The following is a 15,468-nucleotide window of genomic DNA, read 5'->3' as shown; positions in this document are numbered from 1 at the left end:
TGTTTTATTTAATTTAATATTTAATGAAATATTCATATAAAAAATGTATAAAATATACATTAAAGTTGTACATAAGTACTTTATGGTAAAAAATATATTATTTTATTTTACAAATTTTCTGTTTTTTTTTTTTCTTTTGTTTGTTTTTAAATACATATATACAAAATATCAAATCTGAGATTTTATATTTGAAAAACATTATTTCGAATATCGAAACAATGTTTTCAATAATTTAAAAAAAAAAAAAATTAAAAAGAAACGTTCTTTGATTAAAAAAGGAAAATTTTTTTGAAAAACCCAAAATTAATTTTTGGAACATTTTTCCGTAATTATTTAACAAACGTTTTTAATTCGTTCAACAATAATTATTTTCATTTTAAATTTTATTTTATATTTTTAATAAAATCAATGCCCAGTGTTAATAAAATAAAAAAAATTCAATTTAGGTTTGTTGATATTTAAAAAAAAAAAATAAACATTTCCTGGCATCTTAATTTTTTTACTTTTTTCATTTTTAAATTTTTCCATTCTTTAAAGGTTCTTGTTGTTCAAGATCAGTATCATTGTGTTTCTTTTTCCTTTCTGGTGGATTATTCCATGATTGTAATTCACCAGTACCAAAAATTAAATATATTACAGCACCGCCAATATAAGTAGCAGCTAATATCGAAAATACTTTTTGCCAGGCTAAATATGTTTTCTAAAATGTCAAATTTAATTAAAAAATTAAATTAAAAATAAAAAAAAAATTCTTCGTTTTAAATTAAATACATACATCTTCATATGTTAAAGCTCCAACCATCCATGTTGATAAGAAACCACCAAATGATGATAATGTATTTGCTAAACCAAAGATTGTTCCACTGAAATTTGGTGCAATATCTAAACCATTACCCAAATAACCAGCTGTTACAGCACCATGTGTAAATAATGTAAGTGTAAAAATTGTAATAGACCATACAGCTGTTTTACCATAAAAAGCTTGTAAAATCATTAAAAGTCCAGGTGACATCAAAGCTGCAATACAAAAAAAATTTTTTTTTAAATAAATTAATAAAACATAACAATAATTATGTAACTCTTATTTTTTGATTTCACTAAACATTGATTAGAGCTATATATTTCAAAAAAACAAAGAAAAAAAAAAAAGCTTACCGAATGATGTGAAAACTTTTCTAGCTTGTGTTGTTGTCAATTTGTCATTTTGTCTCAAATAATCAACAAGGAATGATGAACTTAATGCCATTATATATTTACCAAGGTATGGTAAAGATGAGTATAATCCATTCTAAAAATAAAATATAAATAAATAAATTAATAAAAATCTGAAAAACTTAATAAATTCAGATTTAGTTTAATAATAATTGAATTTGTTTCCAATTATGGAAAATTAAAATTTCTGATTAAGAAAATTTTTAAATACTTAAATAGTATTTAAACACGAATATTGAATGTAACCGGACTATTTACGAAAAAAAAGCGTTCATTCACCTCATTAATACGATTTACAAATTAAAAGTGAATTATTTTACATATAAATAAAACTGAAATAACCTTTAAAAGATCACAACAGAATGAGATTAATAAGGTTGCAAAAAAAACAAAAACACTAAATTAAAAAAAAATCAATTTTTAAATTTGGAAACTGATTAGTATTCAAAAATAATTTTTTTTATATTAAATTTGACTTTCTTATATGCCTTCTAAAAATATTAATATAGGATCTTTTAAAAGAACTTCTGAAATAAAAACCTATTTTATCTGTTACTAGCATAAAATTGCTCTAAATATTGAATTACTTTAATGGTACAATAAATTTTTACCTTTTAAATCTTAATCATAAATCTAATCAATTTAGTTACATGCTAAGGTCTTAACTAGTACAATTTTAATATATTTTAATATATTTAGTGTTAAATTACAATTATTAATCGTATTTCATTTGACAATACTTTAATCAACCATAAATTTAGTCTGATTCAAGTTAATTGAGTTTGATTCAAACTCTCAAACTCTAATTTTATTTATTTTGTAAAATACGTACTTTTATGTTTACTATTTATTATCCATGAAATTTTAATTTAAAATTATTTAGATTTTCAAAAATCATCTTTCATATTACAATATTGTTAACATTTTCGATTATAGTTAATTGAAATAAATACCAAAATCATGAAAATTATCACAAAATTTTCAATATCATTACAATACTTCTCATTTTTTTAAATAATCATTTAGTAAAAATTTTGAATGGCAAGTAGCAACATAACAATAATATTTAAAAAATGAAATTTAAAATAAGAAATTTCAATTTTTTTTTTTTTGTATTATTTTTTTTATATAATTTTAATAATTTAATCAATGGAAATTTTTTGTCTACGTTAATGATGATAAAAAATATATTTTTGTATAGAAAAATATCTGCTCATTTTTTTTTTGTTTTTAATATTTAAATGAACATTTTAAATTTATTACAATAGATTCGTTATCAGAAACAAAAGCTATTTTTATAAAAATCTATATATATATATAATCAAAATATTTAATAATTTATTGTATTTGTACGTTTATGGATGTAGATAGACGAATTTAAATAATATTGAATAAGAACAGAAAATTAATAGACAAAAACCAATGTAATTTCAATTATGGAAATAAATTTTCCATTTGATTATAATAAAGTTTAACAAATAAAAAAATTATTACAAATGGAATTGAGAAAATTTACAAAAATTGTCCTATTACATATAAAATACAAAATATAATTGTAATTAACACTATTTCTAATTTAAATCTTATAATAAAATTCTTATTAAATAAACAATAAATAAAATAAAACTAATTCTTTTCTTGTTATTTGCAAAATAAATTTATGTATGTATATAAACGCTTTAAAAAGAATATGAAGATTGGACAGAAATTAAAATATTACCCCGAACTAGAAATAATATTGCCTTTATATAATTTCTTATACTTACACTCTTAATATTAAATTGTAATATTGTTCTCATATATGTTGGTAATTGATTTATTAGAGTAAAGAAACCAAATACAGATAGACCATGTGTTAAAATTATTGCCCAAACAGCTGCCGATGTTAACATTTGTTTCCATGGTACATAACTTGGTCGTGTTTTTGATGTTGAACTACCAATTGCTTCTTCAATTTCATTTCTTTCCTCAGGTGTTATTCTTGGATGTGTTGCTGGTGTATCAAATATAAAAATGAACCATAAAATTGACCATAATAAACCAACACCACCTAAAAGAATTTAAAAAAAAAAAAAATTAATATTTATTATAGATAAAATAGTATTTTTTTTAAAAAAATATTTAAGAAAGTTTAAAATATTTTGATATACTCATTAAATCAATTTAATATTACATGAATCACTATGGTCAATAGTCAATACCATAGAAGAAATGCAATTCTTAATTAAAATAAATTTTAAGATTATTGATTTGGTAATCAGGAAATAGGGAAATACTTTGTAAAAACGTAAACAAATAATTATTTATAATAATTTGTTATGAAATCTTCAATTAAAATTAATTTAAAAAAAAAATCCTACAATACAATTTTTAATTGATTTTGTGAATTGATTTTTTTTTTAAATAAACAAATTCTCTCAATTGAATTATGCTACAATTGAATAAGTCGTAATATACTTAATTTAAAATGTTGTAATCAAAATAAATTTAACTTAATTGAAAAAATTTAATTAAATTCTTGATTTTAATTTAATTGCAATATTGATGTAAAAATAATTTACAAATTAAAATATTAAATAACAAAAATTTTGGTGTTGCCGTCGAAAATTTTCTCATCCTTTTTTTTAAAAACAAATTGTCAACCTAATTTTTTTTTTCTCAATCTTAAAGTCTTAAACCGGAATCGAAACATTAAGTTTTGCATAAGTTCATCTTAGACGAAAAAGAAAAAAAACGAAAAAACTCAGCAACTATTCCTGAATTAAATATGATGAAATTTTTATATCAAGTTTTAAAAACGTGTGACCTTCAAGAAGAAAAAAATTATTGAGCAAACAAAAAAATTAAAAATTCTAATTCTAAAAAAAAACAATCATGCAAAATTTATTTGTTCAAATTTTAATTATTTTTTCAAAAAAAAAAAAAAATACAATCTTTAATTAAAAATTCACAAAATACTTAAAATTTAAAGAAAGAAAAAATAAAAACAAAATCAAAAAAACCAGATAATAAAAGGGGGCCAATATCAAAAAAAAAAATGAATTTTACTTTTCGGTCAGTGTTGCTAATTAACATTTAACCTGAAACAGAAAAAATATGCAAAAAAAAAAGAAGAAGAAGATACTTTCCAAAAAGTTTTATTTTATATTTGCATAAATAATAATTAGCAAATCTTACTTTATCAAAAATATTTTAATGTTTTATAGATCTAATACAAATTCATTAAAGGAAGTTATTGAAGTAGATTTGCAAAATTGATTTCCTTTCTTAAATTCATTTTGTTTTTAATTTAGGATCAGTTTTTCAGGTTAAAAATTCAAATTAAAAATTGTATTATCCATAAAATTTTAATTCTTTTAGTAGAACCAGAAATAGATTTATTCTAGCTTCGATTATTAAGAATGAATTTCAAGAATTTTATCTAATAAGAATTGGTGATATTTTTGAACAACATTAAAATTTTAACCATTTTGAAGAATTCCATTTTAATATAGGAAATGCTTTATATATAAAGTAAAGCAATAGAAGGTTTAGAATAAGAAGCTTTACAACATTGTAAAATATATAGGAGCAAAATACAAATATACAATTGCTGCAAAATACAAATACCCCGAAAAACATTCACTCAACATGAAGTTTGTTTTGAAAAAACACTGAAAAAATGGTAGCACTTTAACTGCATAAATTTCGATATCTGCAAAAAAATTAGTAGAAAATTTGATTATATTAAAGTTTCCTTGTTTTCTGATTAAAGAAATAGTTAAGATTTCTTAACTTCTTCTACTTGAATAAATAAGAAAAATATTAGAAAAAATTGTTTTAATTTTATTTTTTCCTTAAAATTACGGGATAATTAATTATTCATTTTTTTTTTCTGAAACGTGATCTAAAAAATTTATTAAATTTTTTTTTTTTTTAAATACCTTGTTTATTTCTTTCAATTTAAAAATAAGAATTAATTAATTAAGTTTATATGAATAAATGAATGAAAATTATTATTTTTATTTATTATTAGCGTATTTCATTGCCGACAATAACGACGCGACGATGACATAAAAACAATATTAAAAAAAAAATACATAAATACCATGAAAATACCTGGGCTGTGTGTGTTTTGCAAAAAAAAAAAAACAGTGTTATACATAATACCATCAATATAAATAATATAAAATAGCTTAAATTTGTTAATTATGTTTGCGATAAAATTTACTATATTCATTTTTTTTCAATATTTTGTATAGTTTCCTCTTTTATTTAATTTCTTTTTTTAATTACAGTAAACAATTTAAACTGGCACACCTTGAATGATTGATCCCACCAGACTTAAATATTTTAATTTTACAAATATATTGCAGTATTATAAATGCATTTATATAAATATAAATGTACATATTTGCGGAAATTAAATTTGCGATTGGAAATAAATAAGAAAAATTAGTATAAAAGCTTAACATTTCAGAATTTATTGTTTACAGAAATTTCACTTTAAAAAAACAAACAAACAAAAAAAATAAATTTATTTTACTGAATTCTTACTGTAATGGTATTTTAGTAACAAATAGTGATTTGCATGCGGAAAAAATAAGCATAAATAAGCATATCATGTGGTCAGTTTTAAGAACTTTCAACTATGTATGTTATGTGTCTCATATTTTCACTTTTCACATATTGAACATGCCTATTTTAGCCATTCCATTATATTTAGTACGGCAACACTAACAGATTAATTGTCATACAAAAGAAATTTTTTAAAACTTGTACATATATTCATGAGATCACAAAATGTATGAAAATAAGGTGTGATAAAAAAAATTAATTTTTATTTTTTTTTAAAATAAATAAAATTTTTTTTTAATATTAATTGGTTTTATTGTTTCTCTTATCATGAATTTCTTCGTCTTTTCAGTTTAGAATTTTTAAATTGTTTAATTATTTGCACAGTTTTAAAATTTTAAAAATTTGAAAATTATTCAAGTGTACAAGAAACAATAAAAATTTATAAATTTTCCCTTGTATTCAAACTTTCATAATGGAAAAAAAATATTTTTGCGTTCTTTTAATTTTAATAAATTTAATTAACAATTAAGACACAATTGATTAAAATTTATGATCTATTTTTAAAACATTATCATTTGTTGGTTACAACATTTTTTTTGGAGATTGGGTATAAACCAATGTATAAATTAATTTATAAATCGCTTCAATTAATTCAATTATAATTTTCGGATTTTCATAGAAATTGTTTATTTAATATTAAAACTATAGAATTTTCAATATTAATTAATTTCCTATATATAGCTATTAAAATAGGGTAACTAAATATGTATAAGAATAGCCAACTAAATTCTAAATATTTTTTCAAAAATATAACAGAAATCAAGAATTTCAGAGATAAAATTAATAACTGAAGCTGTAGCAACTCAAAATGAACTCATTTTTAGTAAAACGTGATTTAAAATTGAGATTTGGAATTGAAGAGAACAGTTTTTAAAATCAACAGTAAATATTAAATTGAAATTCATACAATTTAAATGTATGAAAAATCCAAAATTTTAAACTTTCTCTCAATACTCCGAATTTGAATGATTTTCATATAAGTTAAAACATACCAGTTGCATAAAATACACTAGCCCATCCAAATGATGAAATTAAAACTCCACAAATTGGCATTGTAATTGCTGCTCCAAGTGATGATGCTACAATTTAAAAAATAAAAATTTAGATAAAAATTTATCAATTATTATTGATTCTTTTTAACATACCCATCATATTTGACATAAATTTTGATCTATCCATTGGTTTTATCCATACAGCTGCCATTGGATGTATAGCTGGCCATGATGCACCTAACATAAAACCTAATACAACACGTACAACAATTAAAAATACATAATGTGTATATGCAGCAAATGGTGTTATTAATGTTAATAAACTAGCCCATAACATGGAATGTCCAAATACACGTCTACCACCAATTAATTCAGCTAAACGACCGCCAGGTAATTCAGTTAATATATAACCCCAAAAGAAACTTCCTAATACAAAATTCTGTTGATATGTATCCCAATTAAATCTTGGTTCTGCATCAGTTGTCATTTTATTTTCATATGTTGATAATGTATCATTTAATGGTGGATGTGCAATTAATGATAATGCTGTTAAATTATGATCTCTTTCATAATTACGAAATGTTTCATTATCAATTATTGATTCTGATGTTGATGGTGTTAATGGTTCAACCATAGCAACAATTGCTATTGTTAAATTTACACGTAATGCATAATTTAACATAAAACCAAGACATACCATTATATTTAATATTTGACGACATGATAAAAGATCTACAAGAAAAAGAAAAACAAAAATATTCGATATTTGAATTTAATAAGTTTTATGTACAACAATGTTTTTTTTTTTAAATTTTATTACATATTTTTTTAATTTCTTCTTTAATTGCGCTACTGTTAATGTCAAAATTAAAGTAATAAAATGTCATTTAGTAAAGACACACGTAAAGGTCATCTGTTTTGTTTTTAATAGTTAAAGTCAAACATGTCGATAACTTAAATACAAGCATATCTATACTTTTTTAACTCAATTCTATTGCTCTATTACTAAAATTTTAAGCAAAAGTTTTATTACTTTTAAAATTAAAAAAAAAAAAAACAATTCCTTGAATTTTTTATGATCGTTCGAAATTATATCCAATTTTTCTCTGCTTAATAAGTATTAAAAATTAAATGGTGAATCATTTTGAGCTGAATTGGTTAAACACAACCTTTGAATGAATTAAAATTATAACAAATAATAAAATAATAATCAGGAAAATTATTAAAATAAAAATTGTCATAAAATATACAATAATTTTCTATGTCAAATCATATTTAAAATAATATTAGCGAAAAATTAAATAATAGAGAAAACCTTGTACAATTTAGAATGTTTTCAACCGCATCACAACAATTCAATTAAATTATAAATTCCTAACGCAAAAAAATTAAAATTAATAAAAATTAGTCGAATTAAATTCAATAAAATACAACAAAATTATACATGCGTACATCCATACATACCAACAAACATAATATTCAATTAATATTCCGTTTTTTTTTTTTTTGTAATAATTACGTTATACTCTCGTACTAATAATGTTATTAATGTTGTTATTATGTAGTTTGCCAATTTAAGAAAATTGAAATGTTTATAAGAAAAAAACGTGTTAAATTTTTATTAAATTTTAATTTTCTCTTTACTTTTTATTAAGCAATTTAATATTGTCGAAAAATTTTTGTATATAAAATTAATTTGACATTGTCATTTTGACTTTAAAATTTTTATATTGATTTTTTTTTTTTTTTAATAAGTAAGATATTTTTCTTGATATACTCAATATGTACAAATATAATATTCCTAATTTTATTAAGTTATTCGAAAAGGCAATATAACAATATAAATGTCAAATTTATAAAACATTAAGAACTCTAATACGTCAATCAAAAAAAAATAACTGTATTAAATGAAAACATCTTGTCAATTCTTTTTATGATTCTTTACTTCCGAAATAAAATTTTAATAAAAATTTATTTTAAATTTTGTACATTGATTCTTCCTTTTTTAAAAAATTAGTGTTGAACTAAATTGTCGATTAAATTAAATTATTTATCGAAAAAAACAAATAAGAGAATTGACGGTCATGGAAACTACACGAAAATCTAATAATATTTATAATTTTTTATGTAAAATTTTTAGTCTGACCCTAGAAATTAGCTTCCTTTAAAATCACAAACTTCTTGAAGTTACTTCTTAATTTCGATGTAATGCTCGACAAGGATTTCCTAAGAGATACTTGCCGGCAAAATTTAATAAACGATTCTTAATGCAAATCTAACGTCAACTTGACTATTTCATCAAAACTGTTTTAATTACAGAGTAAGTCAAATTGATGTCACATCTGCATTTTATTGGACGCCCGATAGTTTAAAAATAAAATATTAAAACCAATAAAAAACCTTATTTATTTGCACATACATAGTTTTATTGCCATCACTAAGATGAGTGATAACTCGAGTCAGTTTAAGGAAAGCACAGCTGCCAACATACCTATGTATCTATGTATTTATTTCTGTAGTTATACTATTCCAGGTTCACCGAGGAAATTAAGATAGCATGGAGCTATATACACTCACCACCTTTACATATTAATTTTTATCGGAATTAAAAGTATTTCATAGTCGAATATAGCAACAAAGCATATATGTATGTACTTATGTACATGCATGCAATTCAAATCTATAATAGACCCATTATTCATTAATAATAAAAAAAAATCAATAGATATTGACATGCCCCCAATTACGTAATCGGTGAAGTTATGATTTATCAGAAAGTTATTTCCTTTTCTTCTTCTTCTGTTTTTTTATATAAATTCCACTAAAATGTGGTACAGTTTTTAATGGCAATAAAATAAAAAAAGAAAAACTTAATAAATTAAAGTACAAAAATGACTAAAGTTCAAGATCACAGTTTTTTTTTTTTTGTTTTTGTTCCTTATAGCTTGTTGATTGAAAAATCTAACGCACGAAACCGCAGAAACTTTTTTTTTAATAATAATGCTATAAATTATCAAAAAAAAATTCATAAAAGAAATTTTTTTTTTTTTAACTAAACCGGTCGCTCGATTTTTCTGGTAGGTAGCTTTTTTTTTAATTTTTCTGTTTTAATTTTTTTTGTTTTTTCGTGTTATTAAAATAGCGAAAATACACGCAAGCAAAGTTAAAAAGTTGATAATGAAAAAAATAAAGAAAAAACAAAATTAACAAAAAATTAAAATGACAAGCCTCCAAAAAAAATAAAAACTTTATTCACTTGTATTTGCTTTAAAGATAAAAAAAAGGTTGATTTTTCACACACAATTCTTTTGAATATGAACTCGTGGCATAAACATGTGGCTCCTGCATACGAAGGGTTTTATTCTTTATTATTTATTTTGTAGTTAAGAAATATATGTAGATGGCAGTACATGCCTTTCTTTCTTTTTGTACCTAAAAAATGTACGTATGCATGTATGTATAAATATGTACATACGGTACGTATAGTTAAGTAATGTAGAATATAAGTGCGCGAACCTACCCAAGATAGAGATAGGATGTACTAAAATTATTGAAAAAAAAATCAAAAATTATAAACAAACAAAACAGGAAAATTACTTTCTGTTTACACATGTAAGTATGTATGTAATGTACATATACGACAAAATTTACGATATAATCTGAGTCCGATGAAAGTCGTATCTTGTTTGACACTTGAGTTTGTCTAAAGGGAAAATAATAATAGAAATTACTCTATCCCCATCAAATTTTCAGATTTGTCAGATTTTTAAAAGTAAAATGACAATTATTTTCTTTTGTGGTAGTTTGTAACTGCGAACAGCTGACTTTCGTTACGATTATCTTTTTCGTAGCAAAGACGTAAAGTCTGAGCGTCATCACATAATTTCAGTCTAATATTTCTAATATTTTTAATTCTTTAGACTTTATCCACAATTTAAACTTAGATTTTGTCGTATTTATAAACAGTAATTGTATACTTTAAATTCATGAAGGCTAACTCAAACACACTGGTATGATACATTGAGATCAGAAAGTAATTTTAAAAACCTGTTTTTATTGTATATGTAACTCACATTCACTTGTTGGAAAAACTCTGTATTATTTTCTTCTAAATTTTTTTTTTGGTAGTAACTAATAATAATAATTTTAACTAGTTCATTAGTAATTTTTCGGTTTTTATTAAACACTTCTAAAGTTGATAACCCCAGGAGAATAATATCCAATACACAATAAAAAATTTTTGTTATTTAAATTTGGTAACAGCGACATTTTCTTTTATTATTTTTTTGTATGTATGTATATATGTACACACCATAACGGTGATTCTTTTTATAGATTTTTATTATAATTTTATTATACCTAAACATAATACGTACCTACTAAAAATAAATTTTTGGCAAAAATTCATTTAAATACGCAGAAATATAATATAAAATTGAAAAATAAAGAGAGAAGCAAAATAAAATGAATGATTCTGAATAATCATAAAAAAAAGGGGAAATAAAAAGAAAAATCAAAAACTTATTTTTGATTTTTTGAATCAAAATTAATAAAATACAATAAAAAGAAACAAGAATTACAATATAGTAATGTTATGTTATTATAACTGTTATTCTCTATATCCGGTTATTTTAAAGACAAGTTCAAATTGATATGAAGTAAGAAAAATTGAAAGTTGTATTGACATTTTTTGTGAACAACCTGTTATACGCAGCAATAACTACATTTTTATCTACAAGCAATAGTATAACACATTTGTATGTACATAAACAAATCCAAAATATATTCTACATTATTTTACAGAGAATGCAGAACATAATATCTTAATTGCTTGCCTAAATGGACGCGGTAAATAGATGATTGATCTTTACTTATGTATATATAAAATGTCAAAAACGACAAAAATATTTTTTTTTCAGTATTTACACTACTCGTTTGGAATTCAAAATTCAAAACCGGTACGGTTTGTGCACAGAATTTTGGGTGATCTATATTTAAATAAACATGTTAAACAAATTTTGATTTGGCAACTGCATACCTCGTAAATTTAACTCTTGAACAGTCAAGAAAACCCAAATAAAACTATTAAATTTCATAAAAAATTTATGTTTTAAGTTGAACAAGTACGATTTTCTGCACATATTACACACATTTAGATGGAAATGCCCAGAATCCAGTGAAATTTCCGCCGTGAAATAGCCTAAATTATTATTTTTCCTCTGACGGCTTTTTGACATTATCTGTGTGTGCGACATTATATGCAAAATATACTATTCAATTGATGTTGCCGTTTCTTTTTTGTTCTGGGTTAATAGAAAATAGTTCGCCGTATAGCCGTTTACGACTTTGATTCTACTTTCACAGTAATTAATGTAATTTCATATCATAACGTACATTTAAAATATTTGCACTCACAAACAATGAATAGATCAAGAGTTATGATTAATTGGGTTCATAAAATTTTAATTTTAATATTAAATTAAATTAAAATTCATTTTGCAGAATTCAAATTACTCTACAAATTTAGAAATATTGTATACGTATGAACACACACAAATGTAATTCTTTGAGCATCGATTGTCTATAAATAAGGTCAACAATATTATAAATTTCATTTTTTTTTTTTGATAATTGGGTTATTACGTTCATATTTTTTTCGATAATATTCAAAATCTTGTTTTATAAATTAAAGTTTTACACTAAATCTGATTTTAATTGATTATATGTGTAAGTATATGTATGTATGTATGTGTTTGTATATTTTGTAAAAGAAATACATTTTATTGAGCGCATATATTCAAATCAGTTAAAATGCTAATAAAATAAATTTTAATAGGAACGTCATGCGTCACTTCATTATATTCGAAAGCTAGACTTAAATTAATATTTGAATTCTTTATTAAAATGCTTATCAATATCAATTTTTTTTTAATTTTGAATAAATTGAATATTATTATAAGTATATTATTCTTTTCTCTTTCTATTATAATTATAAATATTATATAATAATAAAATGTAGAATATGATGTAATTTATTCAACTTATTGTTTCATATTTTTATAAAAAGGAAAACTCAAACAAAAATATCAAAAACTAAAACTTGTTATAATCTTTTCAACTTATTTTATATTCGTATATACATACATATATGTATATATACATCCAATGTGGGAGTATAATTATAACAAGTTAAACTTGCAGCTGATCAGTAGATAACATTTTTGCTCGTCACATAAGTATACTCACTATTGTACTTATCTGTCCCTTAAAATTTAGTTTTAAATAATTTTTCACTAGTGAACAGAACAAGCTAAATTTTATTGCATGTTTTATACAAAATAATTATTCTAATTAAAATTATTTCTTGTACATACATATATTTATTTAATTATTCTTTTAACATTTAAAGCAGATAAACATGTTTCATTTTAAAGAAATGCGCATATTCAGTTAGACAGTGTGTATAAAACACACCCATCAAACATTGTGTTCAAAAATGGAATTTGTTTAGTTTGTTTAAAATTTGAACAAAGTTTAATGTGCATAAATGTGTATTGAATAGAACACATTCAATTATCATTGCGTTTAATAAAGTAACTGAGGTTAATTAAGAAAAAATCCTAAAAACCATTCAATGGTCGAATATAAATTAAAATAAATTAATTAACTGTGGTCAATAATTAGTCGACTTTATAACAAATATACTCGAAAAACTAAAATATACATAAAGAAAATAAAGAGATCATTTTCGCATAAATAATAAAATTGTTGACAATTTACCTGAAACTCATTACATAATTACAGAAAATTTAATTAAGAAACCAATAATATTTCTACAAAAAAAATATTAATTACAGAAATCAATAGAAATCTCAAAACTCAATCAATATACAAAATTTAACAAAAACACGAATTCCAAAAAAATAAATGTAATTAGATGGAAATAAATACAAGTGTCAAACACTCATAATTGTATACTTAAGTATATGTTATACGCACAAATTAATTGCATATAAGTACTTTTGCTTTACATTACAACCACTTAAAAAATTCTTACAACACTTTAATAAGTGGTTTTGATACACATAATATTAAACTGTTATAATCACATGTTATGTATGTTATATATGAGAAAAAAACATTGAACTGGTCATTTTGTTCCAGTTTCTTTACACTTATATACTTAATATTATTTTAAAATGGAAAAATAGAAAAAGAATAATTAAAATTTTCAGTATCCATTATAATTTTTAAGGTGTTAATTAAATGTGAACTTTTAACACTTTCAATATTTTAATAATCAAATTTACTTTAATTAGAATTTTATGTTGTGGTTGTGCTTGATAAAAATTTTAATAAAATGTGATTAGTTGGTTATTAAGAGAAGGAAATGTCGAATTTAGATTTAAGCAAACAAAAATTAGACCCGTGGCAGATATCAAAACCTTGTTAATCAAAGCAAACAGTCGTTCACAGTATCTTAGTCAGCCCGGGAAATAGTATCCCGTCCCGAAGAACCGATCTCTGTTCTGAAATCTGTGTAATCTAAATGTCTACTTAATAACTTTCCCTTTTTGTCTCGTTTGTTTTCAGCCACAATTTGCAATTAGACAGTTTTGCCAATCCAAAACATTTTCCTCTTCTCCATGTTTCGTTATCCATTGTGATCTTTCAACTGCTTTAATAGAGGAAACACCAAACAATCGATTTCTACGATTTAGACTTTTACTTCCAATCTAGCCGCCGAAGATAGCTGTGCTCCGAAATACGGGTTTTTAACAATTTATTTTAAGATTTATGAATAAAGCAGTACACGCTGTTATGTTAATAATCTACAACATAAATTTTTTTTTTTTTAAATGCGAAACTACTAATTTTACATTATAAGTGTTAATTATTATGTGAGTATACTATATGTAATTCTATTTAAAAAGTAATTATTTCGTTAATTACTATAATTTTTAAGTAACCCACTGAATATAGTAATGGTGTATTATAGATATGTACAGATAAAATTAAACAAAATAATTATTTTCTATGAAAAAATAAATAAGCAAATAAATAATTATTTTTTGTTTTTTTTTTTTTTGTTAAAACTAAAATCAAATGGCAACATTAATTAACTTTCTACAATTATGAATTTTATGGTGTCGTATATCGAAAAAATCGGGATTACAAATAGTATATGTATAAGTACCCCTTGATCGTCTCGTGTCCTCAAAAAATTTTAATTAAATTCTAAACTTATTTGAATTTACTTATGGTTTTCGAATTTTTTTTTTTTATTTAAATTATTTTTATTTTTAAATGAGGTGTTATTTTAATAGCAGATATTTAGCATACTATTATCATTTTAATTCACACCTTCTTTTTCTAGTAAAAATAAAAATAAAAAAAAAAATAGAAACTACACTTGTACATACCCCTATATAATGAATTCTAAATTTAAATAATGTTAACCGGTTTGAAGGTTATTTAATGTTTTTTAAATGTTTATAAGAATTTTAATAAATATTTGTATAATATATTGAATTTAATTTATTCAAGTGATATAGAATTAATATATTGTTTACAGATAAAATACTTTAAAACTTTTATTTTCAATATTCTCTCTCACCTAAGAAATTGAGAACATGTTTGTTTTTTT

General features: G+C 22.3%; 1 protein-coding gene across 1 annotated transcript in view; it reads right to left on the bottom strand.

Annotated features, from left to right (window-relative positions):
* Positions 1-213: 213 nt before the first annotated feature.
* LOC129615883 (sialin) overlaps positions 214-15,468 on the bottom strand; it is a 38,534-nt gene continuing 23,279 nt past the window's right edge. Inside the window, exons 3-8 of the mRNA XM_055531292.1 lie at positions 6,975-7,553; positions 6,822-6,908; positions 2,979-3,262; positions 1,156-1,288; positions 776-1,017; positions 214-700 (exon numbers count right to left, since the gene is read on the bottom strand). Coding sequence (XP_055387267.1) covers positions 515-700; positions 776-1,017; positions 1,156-1,288; positions 2,979-3,262; positions 6,822-6,908; positions 6,975-7,553 — 1,511 coding nt within the window. The 3' untranslated portion in view covers positions 214-514. The remainder of the gene's footprint in view (positions 701-775; positions 1,018-1,155; positions 1,289-2,978; positions 3,263-6,821; positions 6,909-6,974; positions 7,554-15,468) is intronic.

Source organism: Condylostylus longicornis, unplaced genomic scaffold, assembly GCF_029603195.1.
Source record: "Condylostylus longicornis isolate FDR11 unplaced genomic scaffold, ASM2960319v2 ptg000153l, whole genome shotgun sequence".
In the NCBI taxonomy this organism is placed as follows: Eukaryota; Metazoa; Arthropoda; class Insecta; order Diptera; family Dolichopodidae; genus Condylostylus; species Condylostylus longicornis.
This window is presented reverse-complemented; position numbering and strand designations above follow the sequence as displayed.